Source organism: Octopus sinensis, linkage group LG13 (assembly GCF_006345805.1).
Source record: "Octopus sinensis linkage group LG13, ASM634580v1, whole genome shotgun sequence".
NCBI lineage: Eukaryota > Metazoa > Mollusca > Cephalopoda > Octopoda > Octopodidae > Octopus > Octopus sinensis.
The window spans coordinates 20,668,601-20,688,891 of NC_043009.1; the positions used below are offsets into that span (position 1 = coordinate 20,668,601).

The 20,291-nt window shown below is 35.7% G+C and overlaps 1 protein-coding gene across 2 annotated transcripts; it reads left to right on the plus strand.

Moving 5' to 3' along the window:
* Positions 1 to 2,615: 2,615 nt before the first annotated feature.
* LOC115218625 (replication protein A 32 kDa subunit) lies at positions 2,616 to 14,905 on the plus strand. Of its 2 annotated transcripts, none has more exons than XM_029788532.2 (8): positions 2,616 to 2,759; positions 6,288 to 6,376; positions 6,855 to 6,962; positions 9,096 to 9,209; positions 10,230 to 10,430; positions 11,168 to 11,251; positions 13,214 to 13,308; positions 14,751 to 14,905. In XM_029788532.2, the coding sequence occupies exons 1-8, from the start codon at positions 2,741 to 2,743 to the stop codon at positions 14,830 to 14,832; spliced, it is 792 nt and encodes a 263-aa protein (XP_029644392.1). In that variant the 5' UTR covers positions 2,616 to 2,740; the 3' UTR covers positions 14,833 to 14,905. The 2 variants fall into 2 exon arrangements, with proteins under 2 accessions (XP_029644392.1, XP_029644393.1); XM_029788533.2 differs by having other exon boundaries at positions 11,171 to 11,251.
* Positions 14,906 to 20,291: the final 5,386 nt, after the last annotated feature.

Consider the following 20,291-nt stretch of genomic DNA (forward strand, 5'->3'; position numbering starts at 1 on the left):
TTTAACATTACATCTAGTAACCTAGCAACCAGGTGATGGAAGCACTTGTCTAATTCTTCTAATTAGGAACATTATCATTTAATTATTACAGACATTTTTGGTGTAATGAATGCTTATATTATCAATGTTCATATGAACAACTCACATTTTGAAACACTAGCTTACTGACTTGTTTGTTTTAAACTATAGTGAACCAGGAGACAAACTGTACACGTGTATGTGTGTGCGTGGGGGAGGATGTGACTGCACCAGGAGACAGTTCCCATGTGTGTGTAAGTGTTGAAAGGGAAGAGGACTCAGAGACAGCTATTTGTTAAATATTTCAAGCCATAAATATATCCATTCATTAACTCTAGCCATTTAAGACAGAAAACTGGCAGAATTGTTGTCTGGACAAAATGTTTTGTGGCATTTCATCTATCTTTATGTTCTGAGTTCAAATTTCCCTGAAGTCAACTTTGGCTTTCAACCTTCAGGGATCAATGAAATAAATACCAGTCAAGTACTGGGGTTGAGTAGCCCCTCCCAGCAAAACTTCAGTCTTTGTGCCTAAAGTAAAAAGGATTAACTCTATCTAAAGATGTATGTGTGAGGAAGATAGCACGAGGAAGAGCCCAGTACCTCTGTGAAGCAAAAAAATGTAATTGCAACCATCAAGGTAAAACACCAGGGATCAACTGGTTCGTTATTTTATCAACCCTGAAACGATGTAAAGCAATGTCAGCCTCAGCAGAATTTGAACTCAGAATGTAAGGATGGACAAAATATCGCTAAGCACTTTGTCCAGCAATCTAATGATCCTGCCAGCTTGCTATCTTACCAATGTCAGACATATTAATAATATGCCCCCCCTACACACACACACACACAAATATAAACAAACACATGAACACATGGGTGTATATGCAAACATAGAAACCCATTAATGAGGTGACATCAAAAAGTTCCCAGACTAGTTCTGTAGCACACCAACAGATGGCAGCACATGGTTGCATGTGCACAGTGAGAGCTAGTAGTGACCTTCATGAGGCAGTGAAACCTAGCAGTGACCTCCATGTGCACAGTGAGAGCTAGTAGTGACCTTTATGAGGCAGTGAGAGCTAGCAGTGACATTGCTGTGTTTACTTCGCAAGTTGTGAATTTTGTTTTTGTGATCACATGTCTGCTATAGTTTGCAATTTTTGTCATGGACAGGAAGTTGGAACAAAGTGCCAGGGTGAAATTTTGTGTTAAACTTGTGAAGTCTGCTACAGCGACATCAAGCATGTTTATGGTGACGAGGTAATGGGACGTACACAATGTTTTGAGTGGCACAGGTGGTTAAAAAAAACCCAGAAATTCCTCAGATTGTGCATGAGGATCGATGAACAATCAGCAATGTTTTGAAGTGTTTGAGGGAGGACGTTTGGTGAAAGCAACTGGCTCTGAAAAGCATGAAGAATTGGATTCTTCACAACAATGCACCCTGTCACTTGAGCTCTCTTCACTAATACCATTCGCCTAAAACATTAATCTCTAAAGTGGTTAATATCGATCCCTAAGGGTCAATGGGACTATTCAAGGGGTTAATAAATGCCTGGGGATCAATAAAATTAAAGCTCATCCTCTCAATTTGTGACTGCATGCAATGTTATGTGAAAAAAATGAAACTTTGAACCAATTACTTTTGCACACCGAGGTAAGGTGGTTGTCAAGAGGTAATAGCTTGCACTTTGTCAGCTAGCACTTACAAAACCTCTCTCTCTCTCTCTCTCTCTCTCTCTCTCTATATATATATATATATATATATATATATATATATATATACAAAATTAGAGGATTGACCACTAAATTTTGTATGTAAAAAATTTTAATCTTCAGATTTCTTTAAATATGCTAGGCCACTGGTTTTAATTGATTAATATCAATTTCTACCCTTATTTAAGTTTAAATATATATATATAGATATATGTATATATATTATAAAAAACTTACTTGGAGAACAGAAAGGAAACGAAATGAAACGACGCGAGGGCGCTCAGTCATGCAATAATTTAATAAATAAAATATATGCATACATACATATATGTACGTACATACATCTACATGTATATATACATGCATATATAAATATATATACATGTAGATGTAGGTACGTACATATATGTACGTATGTATGCATATATTTTATTTATTAAATTATTGTATATATATTATATGTGTGTGTGTGTGTGTAATGGTATTTTAGGTGGAGTCAGAATATAAAGCAGAATGGTATACATATATGTATACCATTCTGCCTAAATAATAGAACTGAAGATACAATATCCCTGCATATCTCACGTCTATTTTCATTCCTCCACTTCACTCTCTATTTCATATCTTATCTAGAATAACTATTGCTTAACCATTTTCTCTCACCATCTCTGATGAAGGAATATATCAAATATCCCGGAAACAGCTATAAGACCTTCTCTTTATAAATGTTCTGAAATCTTTCACAGCATTGGATTTTTATCGCATTCTGTTAATTTATATGTATGTATGTATATAGTTCTTAATGTTGATCAAGAACTATATCTCCATCAACTTCAAATATTTCTGGTCAAGAAGACAATTTCTGCCCTGTTCAACAGAGATCGATATATAAAATCCCTTGAATCGATCTTTTTAAGTTTGCTGCTCGTCGACAGAAGGGAGATAAGTGTAACACGTACTCTCAAACTTTCCCGCCATAATTGTTCCATTCGACGAAAGCAGAATGTGGAGCACACAAGGAGGTAAGTCTCTTATGGAAACAGCTAAATTACACCTCGGAATCCTTTTGAAAATACATTTTATAGAATATTTAATCGAAGAGTAAACTTTGGCATAACTTCAATTCCTTGAAGAAGTCAAACAAGATTTATATCTAGGACTGTCACCTTAAATCTGTTCAGTCCATGTTCAATATGTATTTGTAAATTTTGACAGAAGAAGGAAGAGGTACTTTGATGGATCTTATAAATGTTTAGTTATATTCTACATTTTGAGTTCTAATCCTAACAGTATCAGTTCAGCTTTTCATCTGGACCAATAGAATAGATGCAAGGTTGTTGTTTTAACCCCAAGTTGACTCATTAATCGCACATACAGTCAAATGTTTTCTGGACATGACCATCTCGACGAGTATTTACTTTTCTATGTATAATAAAGTAATCTGGATTGTATTATCTAACGTTCTTCCTTTTTTACGACAATAGAGTATGATTTGAAGGAAATTTAACAGCATTTTCAGCTCCTCCTTTACAATCCATTTACTAACATCAATTATATATTCTCGCTCGTTAATGTGCGAACTTGGCGATTTTGCAAGAAAACTTTTACGACGATAAAATTGTCTTTAAATTCACATACGACATAATGCTTGTTATGGTTTTTGAATATTTATATACTTGTCATTGTTTACAACTGTCCTCTTCCTAACTTGAAATGTGTCTTTTTTTAACCAATTCTAATACATTCTTCTAATAAATTAAAATATAGTAAAAGCAATAGTTTTTACTTGGCGGGAAATGTTCCAACATCTCTCAGTCTCATCACCTGTTGGGGGTTAAATACCTTGAAATCGTGAATTATTTCATAGACAGGGATAAAGGAAGAGACTCAATACTGGTACTGACTTGGTTTTATGCTTACTATAAGAATTCTTTCTCCTCTAGGCACAAGGCCCGAAATTTTAGGGTGGGGGTTAGCCAATTACATCGACCCCAATGCTCAGCTGGTACCTTTTTTTTTTATCAATCATGAAAGGCAAAGTCGATCTGAGGGGAATTTGAACTCACAACATAAAGACGGATGAAATGCTACTAAGCTAACGATTCTACCAGTAGTGAGTCTATCGAAAAAACATTTTTTAAAATATTTCGGAATATATTGACTCTGAAATATTTGATCTCAGTTTTGAAATTTCCATTCCGTTGTCTCAAAGAGTTTTCTTAAGGCGTCAGTTTTTGGGAACTTCCCGTCATAAATCGCCACGTTAATTCAAAAGTAAGCGAAAATCGACTAAAATTATCAGTTCCTCTCTTACTTTAATTTTCTTGAATTCCTTTTTACTAACAGAAGTTATTGAAAGCAATTTGAAAGTAAGAAATGTATTTTTAAGTAGTTTATAAATGGACGTCTTTTTTCTTTGTATGTCACGATTTAATGAAATGAAAAAGATGTTTTAATTGTGGATTAACTAAGCCACAAATACTTCTTTGTTTCTTAAGAATTAATAAAGTGTCTTTGTTAACACTGGAGAGACATATCTGCCTCGTCGTCCTGTTACAATGACTTTTCTTCACTTACATCAACAACAAACTGAGGTAATTAAAATAATTTAATTTACATCGTAATAAATTCATCTTCATAGATTTTATCCGCAGAAAATACAGACACCGCTAATCGTTATTTAAAGTTTTTATCCGAGTAAATAAGTGGCCATTAACAACGAAAAGGAAATTTAAAGAGAAAAATATTGTTTCCTTATGTTCTGGAAATCTTTAGAAATATATTTTGGAAATAACAATCAAGAAACTGAATTTGTACAGTAAGCTATCACTGAGACAGAAGAAATAATTCCACATCAAGAAATAAATTTCGGGTACCCTAAAGCCAGACATCAGTAATTGATCAAAATCACGAAATACTGAACTAAAAGGCTTTGAATTTGCTGCCTTTTTACAAGATTCCTTGCTTTCGTTTCAAAATATTATATGATTTTTTTTTCTATTTTTGATGTGATAGGGAGAATACTTGGAGGTATTCTTGTAATATTGCAATCCCCAAGTAGAATCAGGAGTGTGACAATAAAAACTAATTAATGAAAGTATTATGATACTTGCCTAACAACTCCCTCATTATTGACTTCGGAATTGTTTTTAGTTATAAGTGAACAATGAATTTACATTGTAATTACAAAAAATGTTTATGAAACTAAAACTATGTTTAAAGATAATTGGAATATCAGTTATTATGTTTCTATTTCAAGTGTATATAAATAGCATATATTATATAATGAAACTTTGGATTTAATAAATAAACAACGTTTGTGTTTATAAACAATTTTTCCAGTTTCATTTTCTAAATTTGTCTGCTGTTTTTAACTCCCCAATTCTTCTTGAGACACAGTATTAATAAAATGAGTGTCATTAGGTGATACAATAACTCACAATGAATTTAGTGGACAATGATTATGGAAATTTGTAACAATACATTCTTTGCCTGTCAGAGAGCAGAGTTCTTGGAATTGATGCCATAAACATTTAACAACTAATCACAAGCATCTCTGTCCCTGATTTATCACAAGAATACTAGTATGGTAGCTGCCATTCCTTTATTGCTATTAATATGTATTTCTTTACTAACTACAAGGGGACAAACAAGGACAGACAAGCGGATTAAGTCGATTACATCGACCCCAGGGCATAACTGGTACTTAATTTATCAACCCCGAAAGGATGAAAGGCAAAGTCAACCATGGCAGAATTTGAACTCAGAACGTAATGGCAGACGAAATACAGCTACGCATTTCACCCGGCATGCTGACGTTTCTGCCAGCTCGCCACCATTATTGCTATTAATGTGTCATTGCCATGGTTGCTGGTCTGGTATCTTGGAGTGGTTGGAACTGTCTTGCCTATAAGTGTCTGTGCTTGTGTATTTAGTTATCTCCTTCCTCTTTACCGTATTCATTGGGAATGGTGAGTGTCTGCCCACTTAGATATGAAAAGCCAACACCTCAAACATCTGTGCTCTGTTTTTTTCTCCTCCTACATTGCACCCAGAGTTCTGCTATTCTGCTGATGTTGATAATCTACATAATGGGACTGGCTGAAATATATATTGAGCATTTATCACCATTATTTATGACTTTTGTTAAACACTGATAAGGTGAATTACTTAAATTATTTCATGTTTCAAAAAGCATGTAATCCTGGCAGTTAATTTGATGCAACATGTATATGTTTTATAAAACATAAAATACTATGTATATTTTAAACCACCTTACATATAGTACTAATAAAATTTTTATTAATACTATATGTGGTTGGTGTTAGGAAGGGCATCCAGCCATAAAAACCCTGTCAAAACAGACAGTGAAACCTGATGTTGTCTCCAGCCCCTGTTAAACCATCCTACCCATGCCAGCATGGAAAATACTTTAAATGATGATTTATACACACACACATACAACTCCACACCCACAAAACTTGGTCTTATTATCTCTACTGTTATGTTTCTACCGAAGGAAATCTGACAATATTTTTTATTTATTGTAGGTTATGACAGTTACAACCCTAACCAGACGCAAGGTGGTGGGGGTTATATGTCCCCTGCTGGCATGGATCCAGCAAACAAGGACTCAAAGGTTTGTTATTCAAATGACTTGTCATTGCAATTTTAATTAATTTTTGTGATTATGTCTGGAGTATTCATTGTTTTAGAGAATTCTTCAGATGTTGTGTGAGGCAGATTCAAGTAATTACAGACTGAAGTTAGGGGCCATCGTTATAATGTAACGAGGACAAGCAATTTTCGTTGAATAATAAATGTGGTGAGGAGAGGAAAATATTGATTTAATGATTATTGTTTTAATCTGGGCTTGAAGCAAGCACAGGTAACAACCCTGGACTTATTTTAATCATATTAGAACTCTTCAGCAATTTGAACTGTCTCTGTTCTTGCCACATTTGTGACAAAAAAGCCACCACATTGCTATGCATAAGTAGACATCCAAAATAATCACAGAACACAGTTCGAATGGGTATCAGGTATTAGAAATGTTGGTTATGTTTAGCTTCTATAATTGTATTATTTGCTGATGCCATCTTTTTGTATTGTTTCAGTCACGAGAGGATAAAGTCGAATACATCATGCCAGTCACCATTTCTGAAATATTAAATGCTTCTCAGAATTTAGATGAATTCTTTTCTGGGAATATCAAAATTTCACAGGTCAGATATGTTTTTCCCCCCCCCCCCCCCCTTTTAATATTTTTTTTAATGTCATTTCCCTGCTAGTTTGATCATCAGATTTGAGTTTACAGCAAATGATAAATTTTTCTTTCTGAAACCGGTTGCATGATGAATTAGATGTTCAGTGCTGGCTTATCATCCTCATTTAGCATCCATTGTCCATGCTTGTATAGGTTGGAAGGTTTGACCAGGGCTGGTGAGCTGAGGGGTTGCACCAGACTCCAGTCTGATTTGGCATGGTTTCTATGGCTGGATGCCCTTCCTAATGTCAACCACTCCAAAAGTGTAATGGGTGTTTTTACTTGCCACTGGCATGGGTACCAGCTGTGTGACACCAGTATCTGCCACGACTCTGATTTCATTTGACTTGATGGGTTTTCTTAGAACTGTATGAATCATCATCGTCACGTTTTAATGTTTGCATGGGTTTGAGAGAATTTGTCAAAGTGGATTTTCTACAGCTGGGTGCCCTTCCTGTCACCAACCCTAAATAAGGTAATATCCCCCCCCCCTTAAGGCCAAACATGCTTTTCACAGAAGACTAGAAACAAACAACACTGCTTCCATGATGGTGCTGCTCACTTATGGCCATTACATGATGTCAAGACAAGGATACACACACACACACACGTGTGTGTGTGTGTGTAATTTAATCAAAAAGAAGCAGAGAAACAATATGAATAGCCAGTGGCTTCTATTTGAATAACAGACAAATCCAAGTTTATGAAATACTATTCAATGCGCATTCTTGATTTATTAAAATTATCTCCACCTCTAAATGATGTATCATAATTGCCAAATGGTAATTAAAACGACCCCACCCCCAGTTGAGAGGGGGTGGCAGATAATTGCAGGATTCAGCAAATTCTCTAGAATCGATGTGCCAATTATTGAAAAGGACAAACTTGTTGTGTGGATAGAAAAGGACAGCTGTGGGTACAGGTTTCCGGCTGAGTAGGCGTCATCAGCTCAAGAATTGTCCATGTGTACGTTTCAAACTCCTTTGCCTGCTGTTGATATTAATTTAATTTTCTTAAAAAATATTCTCTACCAAAATATAATTTACATTTATGTTGTATAATAGGATAAGAGTTGTAACGAGTTATTGTGAGTTGTTCCCCTTGGTTCAGTTGACATTAATGTAAAAATCATTTGTTCCCTGTCCATTTTACATGCTAGCATGGATTTTATGGCTGGCTGCTCTTTTTTTAGAGCCATTCCTTACCTGTTTTTAAGTGAAGGATATTTTCCTTTTATTCCTCAGCTCTTTAAAGGCACAGAGCACCTTGTCATGGTGTCAATGAATATAAACATTGTCGCTACTTTGCTCAAGCATGAAATATCAAGTCACACATTTATGACTCTTTAAGTCTTTTTTTTTTCATTTCTTTAGAAATAGTTCAATTCCTCTTTGACATACATTTCTATAAACTTTATTTCACTCTTATTTATTTTAAAAGTTTCATCAATATACGTATTTTGTAAATATTAAAACAATTGAAAGCTGGATTTTTCACTTAAGTACCTTTTTGCAATTTTAAAATCTTTTTCAAAATATAAAACTTATTCAAATAAATTTAAATAACTGAATATTAATTCTTTAATATCACTGTAGTTTTTCTTAATAAAATTATCATTACAAAACATAACCATACTTTTTAAATTTAAAAATGTTAATGTATCATTTCATAAGCCATCAGCATAATTCTTACAATTGCTATTAGACATCCAGCCAACCTTCTGCCCATAGAAGACCAAACCTTCATATTCTTTCCTTTTATTGACCAAATATTGAACAATCAAATAAATTATCCTTTGTTTAGAGACTTCAACAGTTGCTTGTAGCTTTCAGGACACAAACTTACTAAATGAAATCTGAACTGGCTGCGAATGGATGTTGGTCTCTCTCTCTCTCTCTCTCTCACAACAGTGTGGCTGCCTTCTCAACATTTCTTTACAGCTACTTGGCCACTCAACCAACCCCCAACCCCAACACTTTGTTCACATATTTTAATTCTACTTAATGGTTTCATTCTCCTATTAACTGTAGAGGAGTGGGAGTGATTAACAAATGACTGGCTGGTGATTTTTTTCTTTTCTTTTTTTAATTAGGTGACCTTTGTTGGTTTAGTGCTTTCAGTGAAAGAATTACCAATTCGACTGGACTATGAAGTTGGAGACTGTACTGGACCTTCTATTGAAGTGAAACAATATGTAGATAATCGGGTGAGTTGTGTTTACTTTTATTGGGTTGATGGTCATACTGGAGCACTGCCTTTGCTGGTTTTAGTCAGTTAAACCCAAGTATTTAAACTGATGCTAATTTTATGAAATGGTTTAAATTTTACCAGGGTCTTATAAGAGAGCCCTCCCCCTTATGTGGACTTAAAGACCATAAACTGGTTTCCACACAGCAGGCTGCCTCATAGTTTCTATGAACTCAATTTCATCAAGAAAACTTCGGTTACTGTGGAGTTACATTAGAAGATGCTGACTTAAGGAATTGCCCAGCAGAATCAGACCTAGAACTGTGTCAGTTTAAAATAAGCAGCTTAACCAAACACTTTCAGCTGCTTCTGATAAATTCCTAAACATTTAAAAAAACCCACTTATTTTGAGTAATGTTTGGAAGAATATGAAGTTGCAAAATAAATAAAAAAAATCAAGCATAGCCTTTCATTGATTAAATTGTCACTAATATTTGGTATTGATTTGTTTTTTAATGAAAAAATGTACTTGTCTGATTATGATGCTGCTTGTCTGAATTTTTATAGCAGTAAATTCTTGTGTAAAGTACATTTTATGTATGATAGATGGGTGCCAATCAGGCGGTGCTGTCATTGGCCACAACAATGACTTCACTTGCCTCAACAGGTCTTTGCAAGTGCAGTTTATTGCCCAATGGTTGAAGGGTACTCTTAAATGGGCCTGTTACACTTCATTGGCATAGGTCACGTTTACAGTCTCAGTTGGCTTGCCGGGTCTTCTCAAGCACAGCATATCTCCAAAGGTCTCGGTCACTTGTCATCCCCTGAGTGTAGAGTATCATATATTGGTAGCTATGATGGAGCCATCATCATCATCTAACATTCATTTTCCATGCTGGTATGGGTTGGACAGTTTGACTGGCCAGAGGACTAAACCAGGCTCCAGTGTTTGTCATTCATATAAATAAACTAATTTACTCTATTAAAGATTTGATGAGAAATCTTTCTAAGTGTAACTTTAAACATTTCTGAATTGTAGGATGATGTTCCTGAAAATGAGAAGATAAAATCTCTTGCAGAGAAGACATATGTCCGGGTGTCGGGACATATTAGGTTAGTGGAGGGAAAACGATCTATTGTGGCCTTTAAAATAATTCCTTTGACAGATATAAATGAATTAACAGTCCACATTCTTGAAGTTATCCATTCCCACTTGATGTACAATTCAAATGCTCATCTGGTAAGTATTATTATTATAATTATTATTTTGTCTTTTGTTGACTGTTTAGTGTGATCAGTGGCTGTGAGTGTAAGAAGATGCCTCTGCTAGCACAATAAGTTTGGTTTCAATCCTGATGCGCAGCATTATGAGCTACTTTCTTCTACCATAATGGCATGTGATCTGTGGAAAGGAGTCTGTGTGTGTGTATCAATGGGAAAACGTTTGAAATGGTGCTCATTGAATGAAGTCCTTTGCAATATTTCTTCTGCTTTGAATTACAAACACTCCCTTGTCTCTCACTGCCAGAAATAGTGCACTAAGAACGTTGTTCACTGAATGTAGTGTAAATGTGATGTGGTGGGGGAGATGGAGATCAGCTGCATGGCAGGTTACATGAGTGGCAGAAAGATGAGTGTGACTCATCTTAGCTGTGGAGTGTAATCAGTCAATAATTCCTTTATTGTGATGGTGAGACGACACCATCTGTCACACAAATGGCTTCGATAAGAAAGTTATCCAGTATCTTAGTGACCAAACAACACCCACTGAAAGAAGAGTCACAGCTGATTCCTTTTACTGTTTGAGAAAACTAAAAATGTACTCATGCCAGTGGGGCAAATGGGCATAAAATGACTGATTTCTATGTTAGATGTCAGGACAGCTATATTGACTAATTTGCTTCTTTTATATATCTACACAGATATATTGGTTAATTACTTTTTTTTTTCTTTCTAATTTATTGCATTCTTATCTAGCAGAATGGAGAAAAGGCTGCACTAACCAATGATTATGATACATCATCTGTTGGAATTCCTGGTCTTGGACATTTGCACAATCAGGTTTGCATGGCTGTTCTTCTCTCTTTCATTTAGAAATGTCTTTCTAGATTTGAAAATGTATGTCTTATTGGCAGGTTTGTATTCTTAACCCAATCTCTGTTGGGTACAATTTCAGTAAAGAATTGATGTTTAGTGATGGAACATGATGAAAGTGTGTGTGAAGCCTAAATACTTAGATATTCTTACATTTACTACATGTCTGTGTGTGTGTTGCTCTGGTTAACAAGTTGCTTCACAGCGACGTGGTGTCAGGTTCAATCTTACACTATGACACCTGAAGCAAGAGTGTTCTGCTGTAGCCTTCAGCTGGCCAAAAGCTTGTCAATGCAATTTGATCAAATTAGAAAAAGAAAATTAAAAGCTTTTGATGGAAGGATTTAAGTAATAATGATAATAATAATAATAATAATAGCAGCAGGAATTACAGTTCCAACCTATTGTTATTGTTACTATTGTATTAGTCTCAATGAAATATTTAATAGACAACACTCTCACTCAAATATTTAATAGACTACCTCTCACTCGAATTACATATGCTCACCTAAATATATTGATTTCAATTTTTGGCACAAGGCCAGCAGTTTTGGGGGGAAGGTGTTGAGTCAATAACATTGACCCCAGTACTCGACTAGTACTTTATCAACCCCAAAAAGATGAAAGACAAAGTCGACCTTGGCAATATTTGAACTCAGAACATAAAGACAAACAAAATACCACTTATTATTTTGCCTGGCATGCTAACAATTCTGCCAGTTTGCCACCATGTTCACTCAAATATATTCCTCACAAACTGTTGCTTATCTCTGATTAATTCTTTAGCTCCTTCCAAACTCTGAAAAGTGGAATATTTCTGACTTCAAAGTTGTTTTTTTTTTTTTTTTTTAATTTCACCTCTTTATACTGGCGTTAGGAAGGGCATCCAGCCGCAGAAACACTGCCAGATCTGACTGGGCCTGATGAAGCCTTCTGGCTTCACAGACCCCAGTTGAACCGTCCAACCCATGCTAGCATGGAAAACGGACGCTAAACGATGATGATGATGATGATGATACTAAAGTAGTAGCTATTGTTGTTAAGCTGCAGGTCAGCATTAATCCAACAGACAACAGGTATTCCAGCCACAACATCATGGATCTTTCTTTTACATGTAGTGCATCTAAAACGATATTATCCAGTGTGTCCTTTTTTTGTGTGTGTTAGGAATGATTTGACTGCTATTTTTAGGATAAGCAGGATTTGAAGAGAATTAACTCCCATCCTGCTAATCTTTAGTTTTAACTGCTTATTGGTTGTGGATTTCAGCCACTGGACCATGTCCATGCTGGGGCACCTCCTGCAGAGGTTTTAGTCAATTATATTGGCTATAGTATTCAATTCCATCTGCTACTGATTTTATCAAATGTCTACAGTTGCCTTTTTCCCATAAAAGTTTGCAATTCAACAACCCAGTTACCATCGTAATGCACAATTGTAGAACACACACACATACATATATATAGTGTGTGTAGGCGTAACTGTGGTTAAGCAGTTTACTTAACAACTATGTTATTTTGGGTTTGATCTACCTGCATGGTTCTATATATAGCAAGTGTCTTTGCCAAAGTTTTGAAATGACCAATGCATCATCATCATCATCATACCTTCATCGAAAATTTGGTTGACAGAAACTATACAGAAGCCCTTGTATGTGTGTGTATTTGTCTCTGCATGTCTTTATATTGATGCTGTTTGGGCAGTGGTGACATTTGTCTATATCTTGCTTGGAAGTTTGTGTAGAACATTGAAATAAAATATTCTTTGTGAAAAGTTTATCATTGTATTTTACAAATAGAATAAACAAACCGTCCAGCCCATGCCAGCATGGAAAATGGACGTTAAACGATGATGATGAAATCAGTATTTTATTTTTCAGTAAAATATATTTGATTTTTAATTGAATTTGTTTTATTTTTTGTGCCACAGGTCCATCAGATTATTAAATCATGTACAACAGAAGAAGGTTGTAGCATTGATGAAGTCATACAAAAACTGAGAGGCGTTCCAGAACAGTCTGTCAAGTAAAACTTAATTATCTTAATTTAAACAGTAACCAATCAAAACTCGAGTCTGGAGTTTTGATTGAAAGATTTAGCTAATGTTTCTAATTGGTCATTTTACCACATCTCCTTCAATAACCCCACTCTAAGAGTATTTTATCTTTGATAAACCCCTAAAATAGTAGAACTAAAGGGGTTCTGGACCTTTAATTGTGGTTGCTTATTTTATACCTAACAATTCTCACAGACAGTAATTGTTTCTGAGAATCGTTTCAAAATAGCCAACAAATGGCTGATACATGAGACCTGCTACCTTGCAGACTAAATACATTTGTTGAAGTTGCAGGTCACCACTTTTGGTCTTGCACCACAGGAGGTCATGCTAAAAGGACAAAGGACAGAAATGCAACAAAATTTCAATGTTGAACTAATTATAGAAACTAATTAATAATTATTTCAGGTTTTAGAAGTCAACATAGCATTGCAGGTATTTGGAAGTTTAATTACTACATTCCTGGTTGAGTTGATCAAAGACATTCCAGCTGTGACCATCCCCTCTTTTTAGGAGTATGTCCTGGACAACATTTTCTAATGTGTTCTTTGCTTATTTAAGCTGATACTGTGTAATTTTGGGGAGATTTAGCTACTGTTCTCTGTAAGTTTGTCTCTGGTTACAATATAGACAACTTATTGAATCCAGTATAAACATGTCTTGGAATATTCCAACATCCTTTTGGATCATATCACTGAATTTCTAGCTATACTGATAATGTCAATAGTTCAGATTGTAAATAGGAATCCCCCCATCTCCCCATTACCCTCACTTTCATTCTTGTCCATCAAGAAGCTCCAGCAGAAAAGGCTGCATCAAACCCATTTTGCACCCAATCCACCCTTTTGCTTCTGCCAGTCATCACTCACTCTCACCCACCCCATCTTCTGTCTTTAGCAAATGTACATGTTTTAAGAGCAGTTTTACAGTAAAGTGGTTGACCAACTAAAATAGGCTCAAAGGGATAACAACCTGTCTAGTGCTGCTGTTGTGATCAACTGCATCCAGTAGACTCACACATAAAGAGGTTGGGCAAACATGTGAAGAAAGAATAGGCTGTAGAGGAGCCTCTTGTCTCCTGACAACCTCCCTAGTGCTTGTGATGTGATAAAATGCATCCTGTACATGCTGGAGGAAAGATACTCTCGATAGAAAACGTGCAAGATTGTGGTGGTGGCGAAGCTTATGGCCCATCTGTAAGAGTAATGACTCCCAATAAGAATAGATTCAGAGTAAAGACCCATGCCAGCATGGAAAGCTAACAAATGGCCACAAGATCTCTTTGTATATTTACTTTGTTTCAGCCATTTTACTTGTATCAAATCTGATATGTTTTGACTTTACTAAGTTAATTTATAATAATTAATTATTTTGTTGATATTAGTCTAATAAATTTCTCTTTTGTTCACAGAGATGTCATTAACTTTCTGAGTGGAGAAGGACATATATATTCTACAATTTCTGAGAACTATTTCAAAATCACAGACGGGTGATGAGCATTTCTAAAACTGTTTTAAACTATTGTTTCTTGATTCTGTAATAAAGTGGAACCATTTTCTACCTTAATTTTCCTTTGTTTTGTTTTGCTTTTTTATGAAAAATGTGTTTTTTGAAATTACAAAATAATTTAATTTCTTTTTAGTTTAAAAGTAATCCATATTTTTTAGAATTCTTGGAAATTTTGATAACATGCTTTCTGAATAGGTAGAATTTCATGAAATCTTTTTCATTAAACAATCATTTTTTTTTTTACTAACGTAATATTTACCAAGGCTTTAATATTAATGAAAATTTTAGGAAAAACCAAAAAAGCATTTATCTTTTTAAAGATCATTGAGGTATCACAAAATGGCAATAAGTAATTGAAGATGGTTTTCTGTCTCTTTTTCAGCATATCAGCTTCTAAGTTCAGACCTCAATGTAACTGACTGTACAGGTTATCCCTCAAGATAATGAATTTACCTATCCTCGTGAATATGAGTCAGAGGGCTTGAGGCACAACACCCACTTCTTGCCACTCGCTACAGTCTAGTGCAGCAGCCATACACTCCTCCAGGGCCCTCCCCGTTCAGTTCTTGATCTCTTTGCTCCATCTTTGACTATGTCCACCCATCCCCCAACAATGTGAATATAGAGATTCTAAGCTCTGATAATGTGGCTAAAATATTTGCCATATTCTGAACGCCTTACTTCCCTGGGCATGGATACATTGAAACTCCGACATCTGGCAGCTGACTTGGCAGACACCCATAAAATTATCAACCATCTTACAAACAATAACTCTGAGCACTTTTTCAAACTCCATCTGTCTAACACCCATGGACATGTTTACAAAGTCAGAAAACAGCACAGCTCCCATGACTTTCGGAAACATTTTTTCACGCTAAGAGTTGCTGAAGCATGGAACAAACTGCCGGCATCACTTGTTAGTTGTCGGAGCACTGCAGCCTTCAAAACTTCCATGCTTCCTGAGATTCGCCAACACTACACCTGATTTTCTCCCCTCCATACACATGCAAGCATGTATCCGACTCATACTCTGTTCACTTTCCAGACATTTGTACATTACTACATATGCTTTATACACACTTTTGACAAGTTGTGGTGCACCTGAGCACTGTATACAATAATTTTATTATATATTGCAGCTGCTGTGTCTTGACCCTGGTCACCGATTTCTGTTTTGCTCCAGGATTGAATCATTTGTTCAACTGATCTGCAGTGTTTGCCAGGAACATGCCATCTTGAATTGCTCTTGATAAACTACAGTTAATTAACTGAAGTTATGAGATCTCATCTTTCAAGTTCTGCCATGCTTCCTCATCAAACATCGTTTTAGATGGCTACTGTTATGTTCTTGTCTTCCAGTTTGAACTTCATCATTATTTGGTGTCACTAACGGAGATGCAAACATGGTTGGATGGTTAAGAAGTTCAGTTTGTAACATTGTGCTTCCTGTTTCAATCCCACTGCACAGTACCTTAGGCAAATATTTGCTATTGTGTTCTTGAGTTGACAAAAGTCTTGGGAGGCAAAGACTTTGTGGAATCCTGTCTGAGGGGCTTTTCATGTTGAGTGCTTTTAATAGCGTCCAGTTGTAAGACTTTCATCTCTGTTTACAGTTTAATGATAACTTCCACTGATCATAGAGACTCTTTGAGAAACAGTTCAGGCTGTTATTCTACTTACTCTAAATATGCCATTAAAAAATTTCCAGGCTTGATCCCTCAGACCTTTTTGTCTATGGGTTGTACAGGTTTGGAAATAATCAGTTTTATATATATATATTCTTGCTCCCACGTTGAAACTGTTTCTATGGCTGATGACCTTGCTATCATAAACTTCCATGCTTTGGTGAGCCGTGTATTTGAATTTTAATACAAGAATTGGAAAAATAAGATCTCTTTGTCCTTCTGTTTTTTTTCATTCAATCCACAAATCCAACATGTGTTGAAATTCTAAGCCTGAACTTTTCGGTGATACCCGATAACCAAATGTATTTCACCCTTCTGCACATGTTTTAACTTTCTGGTTAATATTAATCTGCCATCTAAGGTGGTGAGCTGGAGAAGTGTTAGCATGTGGGGCAAAATGCTTAGCTTTATATTCTGAGTTCAAATTCCACTGAGGTCACCTTTGCCTTTCATTCTTTTAAAGTTAATAAAATAAGTATCAGTTGAGCATGGGGTCAATGTAACCAACTCATTATCGCCCCTGAAATTGCTGGCATTGTGTCAAAATTTGAAACCAATATTAATTTGCCATCTATTTGAACCTTCAGCAATTTTATCTGTCGTAATCGCAGCATCAAATTTGCTTTGTATTTCATTTTTTCCATGGTGCTTGTCCAGGACTTTCACAGACATCTATGGTTGTTGAAACCAATGTGGTTTATGTTCAGCTTAAACATCTTCCTCGATCGTGTTTTGTGGAAGAAAGAAGGACAAAATATGATAGATGGATGGTGAGACACAATAGGTCTTCCTTGTTGCAGAACTTATTGTTCAATTACACCTTTTAAAATCATTGGTTTATTTCTTGCAGCACATCATTTATCTAAAGATTTTCAATATTGTTCTTATACAATATATTCTATTATTAGCATAATGATTCTCCCAAGACACAACAAAATTACTTGTATTTATACACACACACACACATATATATATTTATAAAATATGAATTAGAGATAAACCACTATTATGCAACTCAAACAGTGATAGACATAAACCAATACATAAATAACAAATATATATATTTTTTTATTTTTATTATAACATAACTAGATCTCAAAAAGTATAAAATGTATGATAAATATATATGTTGCATAATAGTGGTCTTATCTCTAATTCATATTTTACATATTTATACTGAAATTTGATTTAATACTAAATTGAATTTTTCCCTGTAAGTTTGGAGTTATACTCTCTAATATTATATATATATATATATATCATTGCTATTATGTTAAACTGTCGTTTGGCCAAATGCGTATTTTGTTTTTCATTATTTAATTTTGCTTGCAATAGTTGGTTCTTTTGGTCAAACTATATCTCCAGCTGCTTCAGATGCCAAGATATTAAAGATTGTCAAATTGTAGTACAACGGTTTAGCATTTCTCAAAAGTGTAGTAAGTCCCACATTCGACAGTTTTGCAAAAATATTTCTGACTGAAAATGTTATGCATGGAGTTAGGATTTTATGCGCCCAACTAAGTATTGCTAATGTAAAAAAAAAATGGAATGGTGAATCTTTTTTTGTTTTCTGAAAAAGCAACGTTTTGGACTTACAACACTTTTGCATAATAGCAATGGTATATATATATATATAGGAATTTTTTGCTAGTAAGATAAAAAAACCAAAGCTGTGTAGATATTAGAACATTTATAGATAGAAGGTTTTATAGCTGTTTCTAGGATATTTGTTAATTATATCCCTTCATTGGAGACGGTGTGAGAGGATAGTTAAGTCATAGTTAGTTTAGATGTGATACAAAATGGAGAGTGAGGCGGAGGAAAGAAAATAGAAGCATGATATGTGTGGGTATTGAAGTTGTAAATCCATTTTTTAGGCATAATGGTATATATGCAATATTCTAATATCCTATGAGTAAAGTCCAACATATATATATATATGAGGGGGTGTTGAAAAGATCCTGGCTTAGGTATTGTGAAAGACATGGTTGGAGGCGCAATCTTCCATGTTCTTTTACAGGGCTTAGAGAAACTGAAAGATCACTGCAATAAGTGTGTGAATTTGAGAGGAGAATATGTTGAATAAAACTGATAGTCCTGTATTTTCTTCTTCCTAAAGGCAGAAACTTTTCAGCAGCCCCTTGTATGTGTGCATGCATTAGCATTTTATCTGCCATGTAGAATCTGAAAGAAATACAACTTTTGCCATGTGTATGTATGCATGCACACAAGCAGTATTTCTCTCAGATTCTACATGGCAGATAAAATGCTAACAAGAAATGAAAAAACATGCAGTCATTGTTGTCACGTGTATTGAACACTGCAATTTAGAAATTGCCAGCTAAGTGTCACAAATGTGAAGGTTTGAAGGAAATGAAGCCAGCATGCTCTGCTGAGTGGGTAATGTCAGTGTGCAGGTATGACAGTGTAAATGACTTGAGACGAAAACTGAGCATAAGAGAGAAGACTAAACTGGTATGGTCAAGTGATACATATGGATGAGGACAGCTGCTTAAAGAAGTGCCAATTTCTGGGAACCTGCGGAATGGGAGATCCAGGAAGGTGTAGGACAAAGTAATGAGAAATTACCTTCAAATGTTGAGCCTCTCTGAGATTACAAAGAACAGAACCTTCTGTCAGTTTGCTGTATTTCAGAGGACACATCAGGTTAAGAAAAATTGTGGTCATCCATTTATGTCCATAACCCCACACACACACACAATTCTCTCCCACCCACCAACTGCAGGCCTTGCCAATCGATGCTCTCTCCATACTCTCACATATCTACCATACTCCCCTCCCAGCCATTTCCAATTCCTCTCAACATCACTCGCTATCTCTAAACATCATCTCTCATGCTCTTATGGAACACGCCCCTCTATCCCCTCTTACACTACTCCTGCTGTTCCTTGTAGGCAGACCCTCTCCAACTCTCCCACCTTCCTCTCCTTCCTTGTCCTGTTGGGGTAGCCAAGTATCTCCTCTATAGTAGGACAACTATCTCTGTCCCTCTATCATACCCTAACCTCTTGTCTGGTACACAGCCATTTCTCTTGGTTCCACTTCCTCTCTTCTCAGCTGAGAAGTCTGTCTTGCAAGCTATTTGGTGACTCGGCAGGTGGTGGTACCATGTAAAATGCTGGTGTCATGTAAAAAGCACCACCTATGCTACTTAAGAAGCATCTAGATGATGATATGTATGACCCAAGATATTTGTAATCAGAAACCATATTTAAGGGCGTATTGTTGAGAGTATGGATGATGAAATCACTGTTGGACAGGCACTTGTTTACATATTCAGTCTTAGACTCTTTGAGGTAAAGACCTACACAATTTGAGGCTTGTTCAAGAGACTGGGCATTGGAGAGAGAATCACTGATAAGCCATCTGCTTGTGATACCACAGGGCGCACACTCTCCTACTCTGATGTAATCTCCAGGGATACAGGCATCCAGCGACAGGACCTCCGTAATGCTATGATGGACCGTGAAGTCTGGCGTAACATAGTAAATTCCATTGTCTCGACCACGTTCGAACAATGATGAAGAAGCATCCTGTACACTGTAAAGTGGTTGGCATTAGGAAGGGCATCCAGCCATAGAAACCATGTCAAAACAGATGATTGGAGCAGTGCTCCAGCTTTGCCAGCTCCTGTCAAACCATCCAACCCATGCTAGCATGGAAAGAAGATGTAAAATTATGATCTTTTGTACACAAAGTTTGGATAGAACTGGAAGCTTTTGGCAGTAATGTATCAA

Bases quoted from the DNA above. Each gene is read 5' to 3' on its own strand.
- LOC115218625 (XM_029788532.2), top strand. The intron at 6,377-6,854 runs GTTTGTTATTCA...GTATTGTTTCAG, and splicing joins CAGCAAACAAGGACTCAAAG to TCACGAGAGGATAAAGTCGA. The intron at 11,252-13,213 runs GTTTGCATGGCT...TTTGTGCCACAG, and splicing joins TTGGACATTTGCACAATCAG to GTCCATCAGATTATTAAATC.